This window comes from Lynx canadensis, chromosome A1 (genome assembly GCF_007474595.2).
Source record: "Lynx canadensis isolate LIC74 chromosome A1, mLynCan4.pri.v2, whole genome shotgun sequence".
NCBI classification, from domain to species: Eukaryota; Metazoa; Chordata; class Mammalia; order Carnivora; family Felidae; genus Lynx; species Lynx canadensis.
Genome location: NC_044303.2, coordinates 28,803,585 through 28,819,220, shown reverse-complemented (window position 1 = coordinate 28,819,220; position 15,636 = coordinate 28,803,585). Strand labels below are relative to the sequence as shown.

The 15,636-nt window shown below is 41.7% G+C and overlaps 1 protein-coding gene across 1 annotated transcript in view; it reads right to left on the bottom strand.

Moving 5' to 3' along the window:
- The window catches only part of LOC115511098 (von Willebrand factor A domain-containing protein 8), a 289,504-nt gene that overhangs the window by 6,575 nt on the left and 267,293 nt on the right, over nt 1-15,636 (bottom strand). Inside the window, exons 34-35 of the mRNA XM_030311601.1 lie at nt 14,072-14,197; nt 12,212-12,370 (exon numbers count right to left, since the gene is read on the bottom strand). Of these exons, the coding sequence (XP_030167461.1) occupies nt 12,212-12,370; nt 14,072-14,197 (285 nt within the window). The remainder of the gene's footprint in view (nt 1-12,211; nt 12,371-14,071; nt 14,198-15,636) is intronic.

Below are 15,636 nucleotides of genomic sequence, written 5' to 3'. Positions count from 1 at the left end.
GACATTTGGGCTCTTTCCATACTTTGGCTATTGTTGATAGTGCTGCTATAAACATGGGGGTGCATGTGTCCCTTCGAAACAGCACACCTGTATCTCTTGGATAAATGCCTAGTAGTGCAATTGCTGGGTCATAGGGTAGTTCTATTTTTAGTTTTTTGAGGAATCTCCATACTGTTTTCCAGAGTGGAGAGCCCTACATGGGGCTCGAACTCATCCATGAGATCATGACCTGAGCTGAAGTTAGATGCTTAACCAACTGAGCCACCCAGGTGCCCCTCTGCTTTTCTACTTTAGTGTATGACATGTATTTTTAAAATTTAGGAACTACCTTTCTATTTCTCTATCTCACAATGCACATGAGAAAACTAGAGCTGAGTGTGGGGTGCAGCATTTGAATGGAATCTGGAAAGAAGTTTGGGACCTGAAGCAACCATAACTGGAGCAAGGTGGTTCTAACTGTTGGGGTTTGCTCCCCAATTCCCTTCTCCCCTTCCATGTCCCTCTAAGAATTTTTGTGATTCTGATGTGAAAGTTAGAATAGATGTTAGGGTATCTGGGCAATTGGGGCATCTGGAAAGAAAACTCTGAGTGTGGGCCTGGGGCAAAAGATTTTCAGGAATATTTGGAATACTACTGAGGGACAAAATGCTTTAGAATCACTGCTTTCTATTCACCAACTGCCCATCAATCAACAGCTATCTTTTGAGCACCAACCATGTGCAAAACATGACTCTAGGTATTGTAGGGGAATGCACTTATTTCTTTTCATGTCTATTTCTTTTTAACTGTTGAGCTCTTTGAGGCTGTATCTTATTCATCTTCAAATTTTAGTATCTGTGAGTGTGCCTGGTGTGTTTATGGCAAAAATGCAATCATGTTGGGGCAATAAGAAGCTTTCCTTTCCTATGTGGGCTACATTCTTTTGCAAATAAACTGCTTGGAAGCTGGAATGCATTTTCCCGCCTCCCCCCCCTGTGCCCCCCATAGCCACCATGTGATAAATGGTGGTTAGCCCAAGCTGGCTGACCAAAAAGCCCATACAGTAACCAAAACCATTGTATTTAAAATGAAAAGAAGTGGAAGAATTTCTGTTGAAATAATTTTTATGCAATGATAGGGAGCCAGGAGAGAAGCTGGGTTATTTGCAGAAGATCAGTTCCATTTTGGATGTGCTGAAATTATGCATCCAGGGAGGTATCAGAGTAGAAATGTATTTCATGGAGTCAGAGATGTGGCTGTCCCTGCCCAGGAGGGACACATGACTGCCAAGGGCAAATGCAGAGACAGAGAAGAGCAGAGGAACCCTTCACCTGAACTTTGAGGAGTATCCTCTTTGGTGGGTGGAAGAAGGACACAGAGCTGAGTGGGGAAGACAGGGGAGACAGCACTTGCCAAAGCAGGATAAGCAGATGGCCCTGGGGAATCTGTGTGCAGGGTCTCCGGAAGTGGTTGTGCAAGTGTGCTGAATCACACTAACGTCAGCCATCCCAGAGAATGGGGCTAGTGACCTCTGGGCCTCAGAATCAACAGACACCTCTGTGGGGACAAGGTTAGTGAAAAGTCTGTGGGATAAAAAGTGAAATGAAACAGCATCTAGAGGGGTGTTGGGGGGGAGGTGTCTGGGCATGTTACAGGTGGCAGAGAGGAGGCAGTCGGGAAGGAGATCTTGGTCAGAGTCAGAGTGTCTAATCTGGAGAAGGAAGGAGGACACTCCTTTTTCTGAGACTGAAAACGAGCAGAAAGAATGGGAATGGACAGAGATAAGTGTGTAATTGGAAGAGACAAGTGTACAAATGAAGGCCAATGTAAGATGCCTAAATATTTAAAACCTGTAAATCAGGATATAAATTGTTAAATAAAATATATTCTGTCCTCCTTTGATAAGTAAATACAGATTATAATGACCTGGACAGCCAGGAGTCCTTGAAGTTCTGTGCAAGAACAGAATGGTGTGGGCAGCACCGGCCCCTGGCTTGCTATAGTCGGCTCTGTCCCATTTCCATGAGGCGCCTCACATACATATGTATGGACACCCAGCCATCATATTCCTTCCTACAGTTGCCCCTTGGCCATACCTCAGACCTGGGTGTTTACACCATTGGCCAGTCTGCCCTATGAAGATGGGCATAAGAAAGGGGACCACATAGGAAGCAGGCTTGGAGGGTCATCAGAGGTTTCTTGGGGAGCCCAGAAACTGGGAACATGATCCAGAAACTGGCTTTAACCGAGTATACCCCCTTGGCCCCATAGGCTCTTTACCTCATGGGAGGGACATGGTTAGGGGAGGACCAGAGTGAGATCTTGGGTGTGGTTTTCAGATTTTTTAATTTATGCAAAAGGCGATACAAAAGAATTGTAAGGGAAAATTACCAATACGATAAAAAGGCTTGATAATAAATGCTTTTTAAGAGGATGTAATAAATTCCATATGTGAAAAAAAAATCTCCTTGGATAGTTTGTTATCCATCTAATGAAAAGGTAACAGAATTTGAACCCTAAAAGCTGTACAGCTCTTGCCAATGGCAACTAGTAAAGTACTGGCTTCAGTAGATGTCTAAGGTCACCCACGTGTTCAGTGCTGGGGCGGGTATGGAGAAAGCCTGTTGGATTCCTCCATGAAGCATGCTCGAGGCCCTATCATGTCTCAGTTGACAATGGTCACGGCAGGAACTATTTTAAGCCAAGAATAAAGTTCTCCTGAGAAGGTGCCAGGCAGACTGCTTTCGTTACGGGGCTGGTGAAGTAATCTGTTAAACAGGATCTTACACAGGAGGGGATAAGATCAGTTCCTTGAAACAGAAGTAGGTTTCTCCTTTTTGGCTGAGGCAAGAGGGCTATAAATGTATTAAGCTTTTTCCTTCCCTTTAACTGGAGATGTAAATTCTTACTAATCAGATGACCATGGATGAGACTATATGAATACGTCTTTGACCATATGGTCTGCTCACAGGGTTGACGTAACTGGTTACTGTGAGGAAAAAAGTTGATTATTACACAAATAGCAGTCAAATGAGCTCTTTCTCAAAAACAGATACTGGCTGATTAAAGGCTTCGGGAACATTTTAGTTACTATCCATCTATCATTCCCTGGACTGATTTACCTACCTACCTACCAACTACTTTATTTGTCCAGGAGAACAAAACATACTATACTTTTTCATACAAGTGAGAGAAAGGTAAGTTGCCGGTCTGCCTTTCTTCTCCCTCCCTTCTTCCCTTTCTTCCTTCTTCTGTTTTCTCCTTTTCCTCCTTCCTTTCTTTATTTGTAGTAAGGAAAGTTCTATTTGCAGAACGATCTGCCTTTGTCTGTGCCTGGTTAGCATTGCAAAGGCTGAGAAGACACACCTAAGGGACAGGATGAGGCTTATAAAATGGTTTGCAGGCTCTGGTTTTCATTTTCCAGACAGGCTTGGGGATTATTCTGTGCCCAAAGTAAATAAAATGCTTGAGAGGAATCCAAAGCACATCCAAGTGTGGAACATTCCCTGGTGTTACTGTAGATCAGTGTAAGCTTCCATTAAAAACAATATTTCTATGTCATAATTATCTAGTATCTGCTATCCAAGGATCCCAACACGTTTTACAGGCAGAGATTTGCTAATCCTCAAAACGGGCTGGGCTAAAGGAAAAAAGGTACATAAACTCCTTCTTTTCCATTCTCTGATACTTAATCCTACTGTTCACCCAGTCTGGTTCGTTTCTGCTGTGACCACCGTCAAATCAGACTTGACAGGGTCTCAAGCATGCATCTGTGGAGGAATCACAAAGTCACTAAACAAGAGTCTCACTGTCATTACCAAACCACCTAACATTCAGATCATAACTTTTTTGAGCAGCTCAAAATTTTATGGTCACGAAAATGACCGCTTCTCACGGCCTCCCATAAGTCCTTGTGGGGTCTTGCATTGCAGCATAAACATAAATAATAAACCACAGTAGTAAGAAAAACTTTGACTAGAGAAGATCAATTTTAATACTTCTTTGCTTTGGAAACTTGTTTAAATGCCCCTTTGCTATATTTTCTTTTGAAAATCTCATTCACTTAGAGAAAGGTCTTACAAATGAAAATGAATGCTGAGTTTCAGTCTAAGACATAAAGATGTATTAGGAAATAAGAAGGCTGATTTGTGATAGTTAGGTTGTAAAGAAATGTCTGCTTAGAACAAAGAGCTATTGGTGTTTTTTTTTTTTTTTTAACAAGTGAGATTTACTTTAGATTTCTGTGGGGAAGGATAATCATCTGCTAGTTAGGAAAGGCTATGCTTTATTATGCATCCACATTATAACTAGGTATGAGACAATTGTCTGAGGCTATTTCTGAAGACTGATGATGTGTGAAATTTTAATCTCCTACAAATCCAAGTACACCATTCTAAGGTGGCACCACTGACAGTGGGCAGCAAAGGATTAGAAGATGAATATGTGATCAAAAGGGTCAAGGGAAGTGCCAACAGAACCCCTAAGGTGTTAGTGAGCCGATAAGCTATAGTAGTAGCTAGCTAACCTTTCTTTGTATCTTAGAAGTCAACGTAAAAAGAATACTGTTCTGGGGCACCTAGGTGGCTCAGTTGGTGAAGTAGCCAACTCTTGACCTCGGCTCAGGTCATGATCCCATGGCTCGGTTCAAGAGTTCGAGCCCTGAGTTGTGCTCTGTGATGACCGTATGGAGCCTGCTTAGGATTCTTTCTCTCCCCCTCTCTCTTGCTCTCTCTCAAAATACATAAACTTAACAAAAAAATAATGTTCTGAAGGTCAAGGATTCTAGGCTTAGCTCTGATATTAACAACCTCTTTGACCTAGCACAAGTCACTTAACTTTTGTAAATCTTGTTTCTATCTTGTAAATAATGCTGGTTTAAATGACCTCTAACATTATATGCTTAGAAGTCACTTAACCTCTCTGGCAAATAGGAATAATCTCTGTTTTATCTAACCTCACAGGGTCACTGAAAGTATAGGACAATACATTTAATGAGTATAATGTCAATGTTTGTACAGTTCTTCATGTCTCAACTCATCTTGATTCTCTTCACAAGCTTTGTGGTGGGAATTATTTACCTCTTTTTACAAATGAAGAAATTAATGCTTGGAGAGGTCAACAGCCTTTCCTAAGCTCAGAGATGTAGTGGAAGCCAAACCCAGGTGCTCTGATTCTGTAGAGAAATAATCATTCCCTATCCCCCTCCCCAGTCTCTTTGGCCAGTACTTCCATAGCAACAACTGGGTCAATTCTGAATTCTTGTTTCACTGTGAATGGATTCAGAGAACTCTGTACCCCTTTCTTGGGTCTTATCTCCATGTACCAAGAAAAGTTTATTCAAAGCCTAAGCCTGATAAGATAAATGGTTTCCATTTCTAAATGTGTGAAACATTCCTGAGGCATGGGGAAAAGGTTAATTACAGACACAGAGCTAAGTTTTTGATAGAAGGAATCTTCCCAGCAGGTGCTAGTTTTGTGAATCATATCTTTTCACATCCTTCTGAGAATTAGCCCAGCCTTTCTGACCAAGATATCTTTGAGAAAAGTTATGCCTACTATACCTCACTTGGACGATGAAGTGCTAAGGGAAGGAAAAGATAGAGTCTTTTATGTAAATGGTACATTTGCTTCTGAATTACAGCATTGTAAAAATACGGACTGGGCAGAAGTAAAATGGTTGCAAAAAAAACGGGGATAAAACATCAACTTCTTAAGAAAGGGCCCGGAAGTAGGAGTCAGAAGTCCTGTTTTTTTTGTTTTTTGTTTTTTTTTTTTTTACAGTGTAGCTGTGTGCCCTTGAGCAAAGCATGTTACCTCTCTGGATCCTGATTTTTCTCATCTGTAAAACAAAGAAGTTGGTGAAAATAATTGCCAAGACCATTCCTGCTCCTAAGGTTCTATGAAAAGTCAATGGTGAAACAGACTGGAAAAGTGTGCTTCACTTCTCATAGGAAAATCTGTGCCTTGCTTTCTCTTGTCAAAGGAATGAATCACCTAAATCTACCTGAGGATTGATGAAGTCTTTTCTAAAATGAAAGCTCTCTGGGGCGCCTGGGTGGCGCAGTCGGTTAAGCGTCCGACTTCAGCCAGGTCATAATCTCGCGGTCCGTGAGTTCGAGCCCCGCGTCGGGCTCTGGGCTGATGGCTCAGAGCCTGGAGCCTGCTTCCGATTCTGTGTCTCCCTCTCTCTCTGCGCCTCCCCTGTTCATGCTCTGTCTCTCTCTGTCCCAAAAATAAATAAACGTTGAAAAACAAAAGTTTAAAAAAAAAAAAAAAAAGAAGAAAGCTCTCAGAGTCTACAAGAAATAACAATCCAGTACTGGCTCTAGTGAAGGTCTTTCTCCAATGGAAACACTGCACAAAAGCCCAGATTATGAAACATCACACAAAAGTAATATAAATGGAATTGTTTTGGTTTAATTGGAGATGGAAGGGGAAAGGGTAAAAAGTCCTGTCTGCTCGTCATCAAACCCCCAACACCCTTCAAGCATTCCTTGTTACACTGTTAGGAAACCATGGCCTTAAAATAGGAGTTATTCTCCACCAAAAAAAAAAAAAAAAAGAAAAAAAAAGAAAGAAAAAATTGAGCACTACTTTTCAAAGTCCCATTTCTCAAAAACTAAATAAATCTGTCTCTTTTCTGGACTTGCCACTTGAGTGCTCAGTGGACAGACAGTCACCTAACTCTTGATGTTATGGAGTGCTTTGAAGAAAAAAAATAAAGGCATGAAGAGCTTTTGAAAAGGAGGTCTACTTTAGGGTTTTAGTAAAACATTCCCATGGGCTTGCAGAAATCACAAGGAACAAACAAGAAAGCATGAGATAAAGGAAAAAATGTTTCTTGACTGAAATAAAACGGTTCGCACAACAGTTACCATTCCACTTTTCACTCCCGTGTTTCAGTGCTCTGTGAACATTAAAAATTTTGCTGCTTATAAGACTAGAGGAGTTTATGATGATTATTAGCAAATAATGTCACTTTCATCTTAAGAGACCAGACTATATATGCTGTTTCTGAGAATAACTGAATTCTATTGGTAGACCAATTATGAGAAACTTTAAAAACTCCAGATGGCTTTGAAATGTGTCCTGCCACCGAATTACCTTTTCTTCTCAGTAATTCTTACTCAAGGGTCCCTGTGGTTTGGCATGGCTCATGCTAGGATGGAACAGAAAGTGGAGGCTGACTCCAAATGAGCCTCCTGGACCTGGACTGTAATGACCCAGAGCCTGGGAGCTGAGCCCAAGCCAAACAAGATACAACACAGATGCCAAAAGAGAGGTTTCGGGGAAGAGTCCAGATCACTGGGCCAGGTCGGTGGCTTCTGAAGGTTTCAAAGCAAATATAGACTAGACACCTTTACAAAGGAGGGATCCAACTGCAAGAAGACCATGCTAGAAGCCATCTGGAACTGCGGAGCAGGAAGTCTCCGAGCACATTGCCGAATTCCTAAAGATACCACATGCGATGCCATCCTGGGCTACGGAATATAAATTTTTCACTAGGAACTCCTAAAACTGTCATTTGTTCATGCATCATTTTATGTTTGCTGAGAAAATTACATACTTTCATTAGTTATTCCTAGTCCTTATGCGTCTCTCACAAATGGGAGAATGAAAGCACAGATAGAGTGAGTTGGACGTGACCAGATGGTGTACAGATACAGAACACAGTGAATGGAATGCTGCCATTTGATGTACACGCATCAAATATCTCTGAGAAGACACCACAAAAAAGTCCACACAGGAGGGGTAAGTGGGAGCTGAGAGGGGTCAGAGGTTTACATAGAGGGCTTCACTTTCGCTCCTTTTTGAACCTTCTACACATTTACCCCAACGTATTTAATTAAACGTTCTCACAGAATGTCAGGTGGCTCCACCCCACTTTTTTCATACACTCTACAAAGGAGGCTGGAGAGACCCCAGCAGAGACTGGGTGGCCAGTGGCCACTCTAAACTTAGACATGTTGGCAGGGGTGGTGAGAAGATTATACAAAGTTTCCAGTGCACCCAGTGTAGGGGAGAAGCTGTCGGGAGTTCTGGAAACATAAGGAATGTTGGGATAAGGTAAGTGGCACCATGAGGAAATAGCCAGATGAATCCAGAATAAAGGACGTTCTGCAGAACAACTGTTCTGAACTCTCAAGAGCAAGCATCAGGACAATGAAAGATGGTAGTGGCAGTGGATGTGACGTGGCCACTCTGGGTGAAAAGAGGCTAACAAGACATTACAACCAAAAATGAAGTGTGGATTTTGGATCCTGGATTGCGGGGGGGGAAACCAATTAGAAAAGACACTGTGGTAAGCACTGAGTAATACATGGAGCTGTTGAATCATTATATTGTACACCTGGAACCAATATAACCCTGTATGTTAATTACTTCATTTAAAAAAAGACACCTTTGAGATAGTTGGGAAAAGTGAATTTGGACTGGAGACTAGAAGATATTATGAAATTACTGATAATATTTTTAGATGTGATAATGGTATTGAGGTTGTGCTAGAGAATGTCCTTACTGTTAGGAGAAGCATAATAAAATATTTAGAAGTAAAGCATTATGATTTATTTTTAAATGATTTAGAAGAAGGAAGACAGTATATATTTAGAGAGAAACATAAAGCAAACAAGGGAAAATATTAACATTTGGCGAATCTAAGTAGAGGCATATGGGTGTTCATTTTACTTCTCTTTCAACTTTTCTGTAGGTTTCAATTTTTTCAGAATAAAAAAGTTGGGATAAAAAGGGGAAATTTTAAAAACAAATCAAAATACCAAAAGGGAATAACAAACAGGAGAGGAGTCCTGTCTCCAACAGCCTTCTGACTTTGGGAAAAGTCCTTAATGTTCCTGGGTCTCAGTTTCCTGTCTGAGGACTGGGGAGACTGAGTAGTGACTTGTGAATTCTGAAGTCCGTGGACATGGTAATGAATTTGCAGGAGCAGGACTCCTATGCTCTCCCCGTCTCCTGTCCCTCCCCAGCCCTCGAGATACTCGCCCGAATGCCATTTTTCCTCACAGAGCTTGTTTTGTGAAATCTTGATGTCTTTTCTTGGAAAGATTTTAATGCAGTGGAGACTTTCTATGCTCTTAAAAAAGTTCTAAAGGAACTATAGTGAAGGTAGGGAGTATGTTTAGAAGTACAAGAAAATGCACAAAATCCATTTCATAAAAGTGCTATTAAGAATCTAATAGCATAGGGGCGCCTGGGTGGCTCAGTCAGTAGAGTGTCCGACTTAGGCTCAGGTCATGATCTCGTATTCATGGGTTCAAGCCCTGCATCAGGCTCTGTGCTGACAGCTCAGAGCCTGGAGCCTGCTTCAGATTCTGTGTCTCCTTCTCTCTCTGCCCCTCCCCTGCTTGTGCTCTGTCTCTCAAAAAATAAAATAAAATATTAAAAAAATTAAGAATCTAATAGCATAAAAAAACCAATAAAGATACTTCAAACCTTGAATAAAGCTTATCTTATCTTGGTGTCTTGCTATAATTTCTTGCTCTAAATATTGACTGGATTTGTCAGTCATATATTACCATGGTTATCTTCTCAATATATCTGTGGTTTTACTAATAAAGACTGAGGAAATTATTTACACTATTGTGGGAATTCGAGACTATGAGCAAAATATGCACTGAAGTGGGGTGTCTGGAGATGAGCATGCTTTCTATGTGCCTCTGTTACTGCACATCTCTCATTGAATGTTCTATCAGAATTGGTACTTTTTATGTGTCTCCCTCACTAGGCATCCTCAAGGATGGCAGGGAACTCTGTACCTAGCAGAGTACTATCCTCTTAGCAAGTGCTCAATTTATGTTTGTAATTTTATTAAAACCCACTTATAATGGCCACAATTGGGTTATAACTGTCAATTAGAAACAAAACAAAACAACAGCTTGTGAAATGCTGATTTTCCTTGATATTGTTTCTTTTTGGTGTGACATGTCCAGTCTCATTAATGTTGTCCCAAATGCCAGCCTTTTAACAGTGAGAACTGGAGAAATACCAATCTCTCTGTGCACTCCGCTGTGTGAGATGAAATGAAATATTCAACACGCTTCCTGATAGTCACATCATCCACCTGCAGGCTGTTGGAACAGTTCTCAGATTTCCGTATTAGCTTTGCCACCTTCTACCTTCTAATTCTTTACACAGTCCTGGGGAGCTGAGTCAACCAATTTCTTGGTTAGCTCCTAAAAATGTTCCTAAAAACTTAGAAGAAGTAGTCTCACCTATCAGAGCGGTTCTGTTCTCAAAGGCATAAAAATCCTCTAACTGGAAATTTTATTCTAGATCATATGAGTATGTATACCAATTTTAATAGTGATATGTTGGTTACCATCTATAATGGATCACAATTTCCATATAACTCAAAAGAAGCTAAGGAAAGCTGACCTTCAAGACTCACAAAAGAGGCAGATGGGCTGATCCAAATATTAGTAGAACCCAAGGGTTTCAAAACATTCAATGAGACTTATGCCGATGTGACGGATAGATGTTTAACCATCCGCTGGTCATCCATGGTCCAAGTGATTTAGGAATTATACTCAAACTCCTACTAGACAAGATCTAAAATATTTTAAAATAAATATTTCCCAGAGACCCATAAAACATAAAAAAACAAAAAATTAAAACGAAGACACACTTACATCTGAAGGGAGGGAGGGTCAGGGGAAGGAAAAGGCTGAATACTAGTGCACAAGCCACAGGACATAAAGCTGCCAGAGTGGTCTTTGATTTTTGGCTTTGACCTTTCTGGCAACGGAAACCAAGAGGGAATCTTGAACAGTTCCATGGTTTTCACTAATCACAACCCTGTTCTTCATTCTGGGAGGGAAACAAAGCTGCTCCCTACCGTGAAAGTCTACATCCTATTTGTATTTGTATCCTGAACTTGTACAGAGCCTGGCAACCCACAGCGCTCCCTGACCAAAGCCGCCTTTTCCTACCACTTAATTCTAAAAGGAATCTCTCACACAGAGCTTCATGCAAGGGACCCTGGGAGAGTTGGAGCTCAAAAACGGGCTTGGAGTAAACGCAATGATGGGTTACATTGATCTATTGCTTGCTGTGCATTCCGGCACAGATCTTTAAAGTAAAAAGATAATAGAGACCGTAATACACAGATAGTAATCCTCTACGTGGGATGTCAAGCTAAATAATGATCTACGATTGCCTATTTCTGAAGGACATGTTGGATCCTGAATATGATCTAGAATACCTATGGATAGACTGAGCACCCTCTATACATGTCTGCACATATACCATTTCTGCCCCCTGCACTTTTGATAATAATTACCCAGCACGTGACTGTGTTATTTGCTCTAGTAAAGGGCCAGAAGTGCAGGTGCTCCTGTGGCCAATTAAGAGTGGACCGATGGGCAACTTGGGCAGTCACATGGCTCTAGGGGATCCCCTTTCCACACTCAGGCCTCTGAAGGAGGGTGCAGCAAAATGGACACAGTTGGAACGGGCAACTGCATTTTCCCAGGGTTGCTGTCTTCATTCCCAGTGGGGGGGTCATCTATTACTGTTTAATCTTCGCCCACATGGAAAGGGAAAGCAAGGCTGAGAATAGTGCTCTTTGAGGGTGTCCTCAACCCTTGGGAAGGCTGTCTGCTCGGTGATGGGGAAGAATGGGCTGTGGAGGAAACTGGGATGAGGATGGCGGTTCTAGAAATTTGTGGAAGAGATCTGTGGTATTTCTAAAAAAAATTTTTTTAACGCTTATTTATTTTTGAGACAGAGAGAGACAGAGCATGAACAGGGGAGGGGCAGAGAGAGAGGGAGACACAGAATCTGAAACAGGCTCCAGGCTCTGAGCAGTCAGCACAGAGCCCGACGCAGGGCTCAAACTCATAGACCGTGAGATCATGACCTGAGCCGAAGTCAGACGCTTAACCGACCGAGCCACCCAGGCACCCCGATCTGTGGTATTTCTAAATGCCTGCTTATTGCCCCTAACATTATGGCTAACATTACACACTGGCAAAGTGCAGTGCTTTCTTCTGATAATGGGTTCTTTGAATTCTGGTATTATCGTTTTCTGATGGTTAGGGCAGAGGAAACAAAAGGCTCTCTTCCTCCGTGCTGATAAGTGAGCTGATGAGGAGATGAAGATTTTTGTTCACTCCGGTGGAGCCTGCATCCCCCTTTCCACCACCGTGCCCTAACCCGGAGTGACCCGTGGGCATAAGTGGTTAGTGGCACCCCTCATCATCCTCAGTTCATGCCATACCTTGAACTTCTCTTCGTAGTTCTCGAAGGCTTCCATGACCATACACACGGCCTCCATTGAACGCTCCAGCCGGCCATCCACCCCGTTAAAGCGGTACATACTGCCAGACACATCCACCACCAGGCGCAGGCGCTTGGGTTTCTGTTGGGGGCTGCCCAGCTGAGGGAGGAACAACAGAAAAGCCTCGTGAACCAGGAAACCACCCCTGGTTGGAGTTCTGAGGGTCCCACACCGGCCCCGGCGTGCCGGCCATGAGGCAGGCAGATCAGCTGGAGGCTGGGTGTGGCTCGAGGCTGTGCTGGCAGGTGGAAAGGACTGTATTTCAGTAGATGGAATTTCACATTTGTGCTGGGGCCATATGGGAGAGATTTTCCTTTAGAATATGGGCCTTCCAAGGCCTAACCTAGTCTAGTAAAACTGCCTTGCTGAGGCTGTTATTCTTAAAAATAATAATCTGGAAAGATATACAAACCCCAACATGTCATTTTCATGTCATGCCTCGGAGTCAGTTACACTAGCAAGATTGAGTTGTTTTGGAAGGCCACGTCGATTCTGCTAGTGCCTTTTATGTAGTGTCCTGCAAATCATTTTCCACATAGCCTGTGAGAAATGTTAGATTCCTAAAACAAGGTTCTGTGAGAGGGCGTCTGGCAAAGAACAGATGGAATAGATTTCATCAGTGTCTTTTGTCATTACAAGCTTTCAGTTTCTGCTTCCTTCCAGTCGCTGCATTTCTACTTCTCTTTCCTTTTCTTGGCAGTTAAAGCATGTAAGTGGCATCTAACTGCTATTTAGCAACAACTGTCAATTAAAACATAAAGCTCCTTTAAGTTTCAGTTTGATTGTGGACTCATGCCTGCCAATTTGCAGAATTAAAAACAAAAGTATGTTTGTAGGTTTTACTTATAGGAAAAAAGGAAGAAGAAAAGTTCCAGATTATTCTGTTGTTATATGCTTGCTGTCAGGTATGAAGGCTAATGAGCAGAATTAGTAATTTCAAAAAGATTGTGTGGGTATTGGAGTGCAGTGATTTCAGACAGAATTCAGTATATTTCTTAAAAACTTGTGTCTGCCTAAATTAAGAACAGAGCCACATATGATTCCATGACCACTCACAACTCAGATATATCTAAACACATTTGTTGACCGCAATGAGTCAGTATAGAAAGTAGTTGTTGACTCATGCCAATGACACAGAAGTGAGTACTGCCCAAATTACCAAAAGATCCTCTCTGAATAAACATTTAAATGGAGTGACTGCTTTTCCCCACCAGTCACTGCACCCCCAGCTCTCAGTGGCTACTCAGCAATTTTGGTTATTCAGGAATACAGGAAGTCACGGGGCCCTCCAAGAGACTCAGTATTTCAACTGCTGCCATTTTTTTTTTTTTTTTTTTTTTTGCCATGGGACTGCAAATACTTTAATATTATGGCTGTCTAAAGCTTTACATGCTACAATTGGAATTATTTAAGAGAGAATTTCTTATTTTCTAAAATTTTCTTCAGTTTTGGGATGGGCACAGATCTTTGAAGTAACAGGATAGCAGAAAACCACCAAGAGTGTTCCAGGGCTTTTACTCGCACAGTCCTCCAGGATTCATGGACACTGAGTGTCTTCAGTTTCCCCTCCCCCCAGAGGCACCCTGCTCTGTGTCCTGGGAGCTGATCTGCAGGGACAAGCATCAGCCTCTTGCTCAGCTGCAAGCTTCTGGTGGATTCTGCTGGTGGGAGGCCCTGGCAGGAGACCAGGTTGCCATACTCAGGGTTTATGGTGTTTTGATAAAGATGGCAATTCTGGGAAGCATTTGTCTGTAAAGAAGACTGAACTTTACCTGAGACTACTAGTTCACCATTACTTACTTGTGGTTCCAGCTCACCCCGGCGTTTGTAGATGGCTTTTTCTCCAGTGAGCCCATCGATGATCTTGGCATCATCTAGTTCCCCCGTAGCTTGGTGTCTTAGCCACTGTCTTTCTTTACCTTTAGCCTACAACGACATGCACACACACAACTCCTTATTTTAATTACTTCTGCAGGGTATGTGACACATTTTCTGCATGATAAACAGGAAACACACACAGGATCTTTTTAAATAAGTGATGGTTCTGCATGAACACAGTTTCACAAATGGACTGGTCTCCGCTCTGCTGACAAAGAATGCCCTCTGTGTAGATTTTGTCAATTTTAATTGTTTTAACACATGGAATGATAAAATGAACTCAACGCACATACGAATGGGAAAGCAGTATGCAAATGGGCCCCTGGAGAGATGTGCAAAATCCAGAAACGTAGTAGTGGCGATGCATTTCTTAAGCATTTTCTGTCACGGTACACCTAGCAGATTTCTTAGGTAACAAAATAATCAGCTTGAACTTGTTAACAGTGACTGCAAGCGCAGAGAAAATGTGATCTTCAGAACTCTTCCTTTTAGAAGAGAAGTTGATACTTGAGCTCTCTGTGACTTAGCGTGCAAGTGGAAACAGCTGAAAACAATAGTTCATGAACATGTTGTGTCCTCCACGTCTCCCTGATCAGAAATCTTCTGAATTGCTTTCCCAAAGGTATTTCCACATAATACTTTCCCACAATAACTAATAACTATGCCAGGTGGACCGAGAAGGTAGTTAAACAATAAAGAATGACAATATCCCAATCAAGACATAGATAGGTTTATTACAGCCAAGGACTCTATTTACATTAAGAAGTGGGAAGAATACCAAAAAAAAAAAACCAAAAAAACAAAAAAACAAAAAAATCGAACTACCCTATGACCCAGCAATTGCACTACTAGGTATTTATCTAAGGGATATAGGTGTGCTGTTTAGAAGGGGCACATGCACTCCAATGTTTATAGCAATGCTATCGACAATAGCCAAAGTATGGAAGGAGCCCAAATGTCCATCGACAGATGAATAGATAAAGAAGATGTGGTGTGTGTGTGTACACACACATAAACACAATGGAGTATTACTCAGCAATCAAAAAGAATGAAATCTTGTCATTTGCAACTATGTGGATGGAACTAGAGGGTAATATGCTAAGTGAAATTAGTGAGAGAAAGACAAATATCATATGACTTCACTCATGAGGACTTTAAGATACAAAATAGATGAACATAAGGGAAGAAAAAAATAATACAAAAGCAGGGAGGGGGACAAAACAGAAGAGACTCATAAATATGGAGAACAAACAGGGTTACTGGAGGGGCTGTGGCAGGGGGAATGGGCTAAATGGGTAAGGGGCATTAAGGAATCTACTCCTAAAATCCTTTTTGCACTATATGCTAACTAACTTGGGTGTAAATTAAAAAATAAGTAAATGAAAAAAAAAGAAGTGGGAAGGATATCTGAAGTATTTTTATGTGTGCAAATGAGAGTAGTAGTAGTTAAGATCATGTGCTCTGGAGTCAGATAGCCTGGTTCCGAT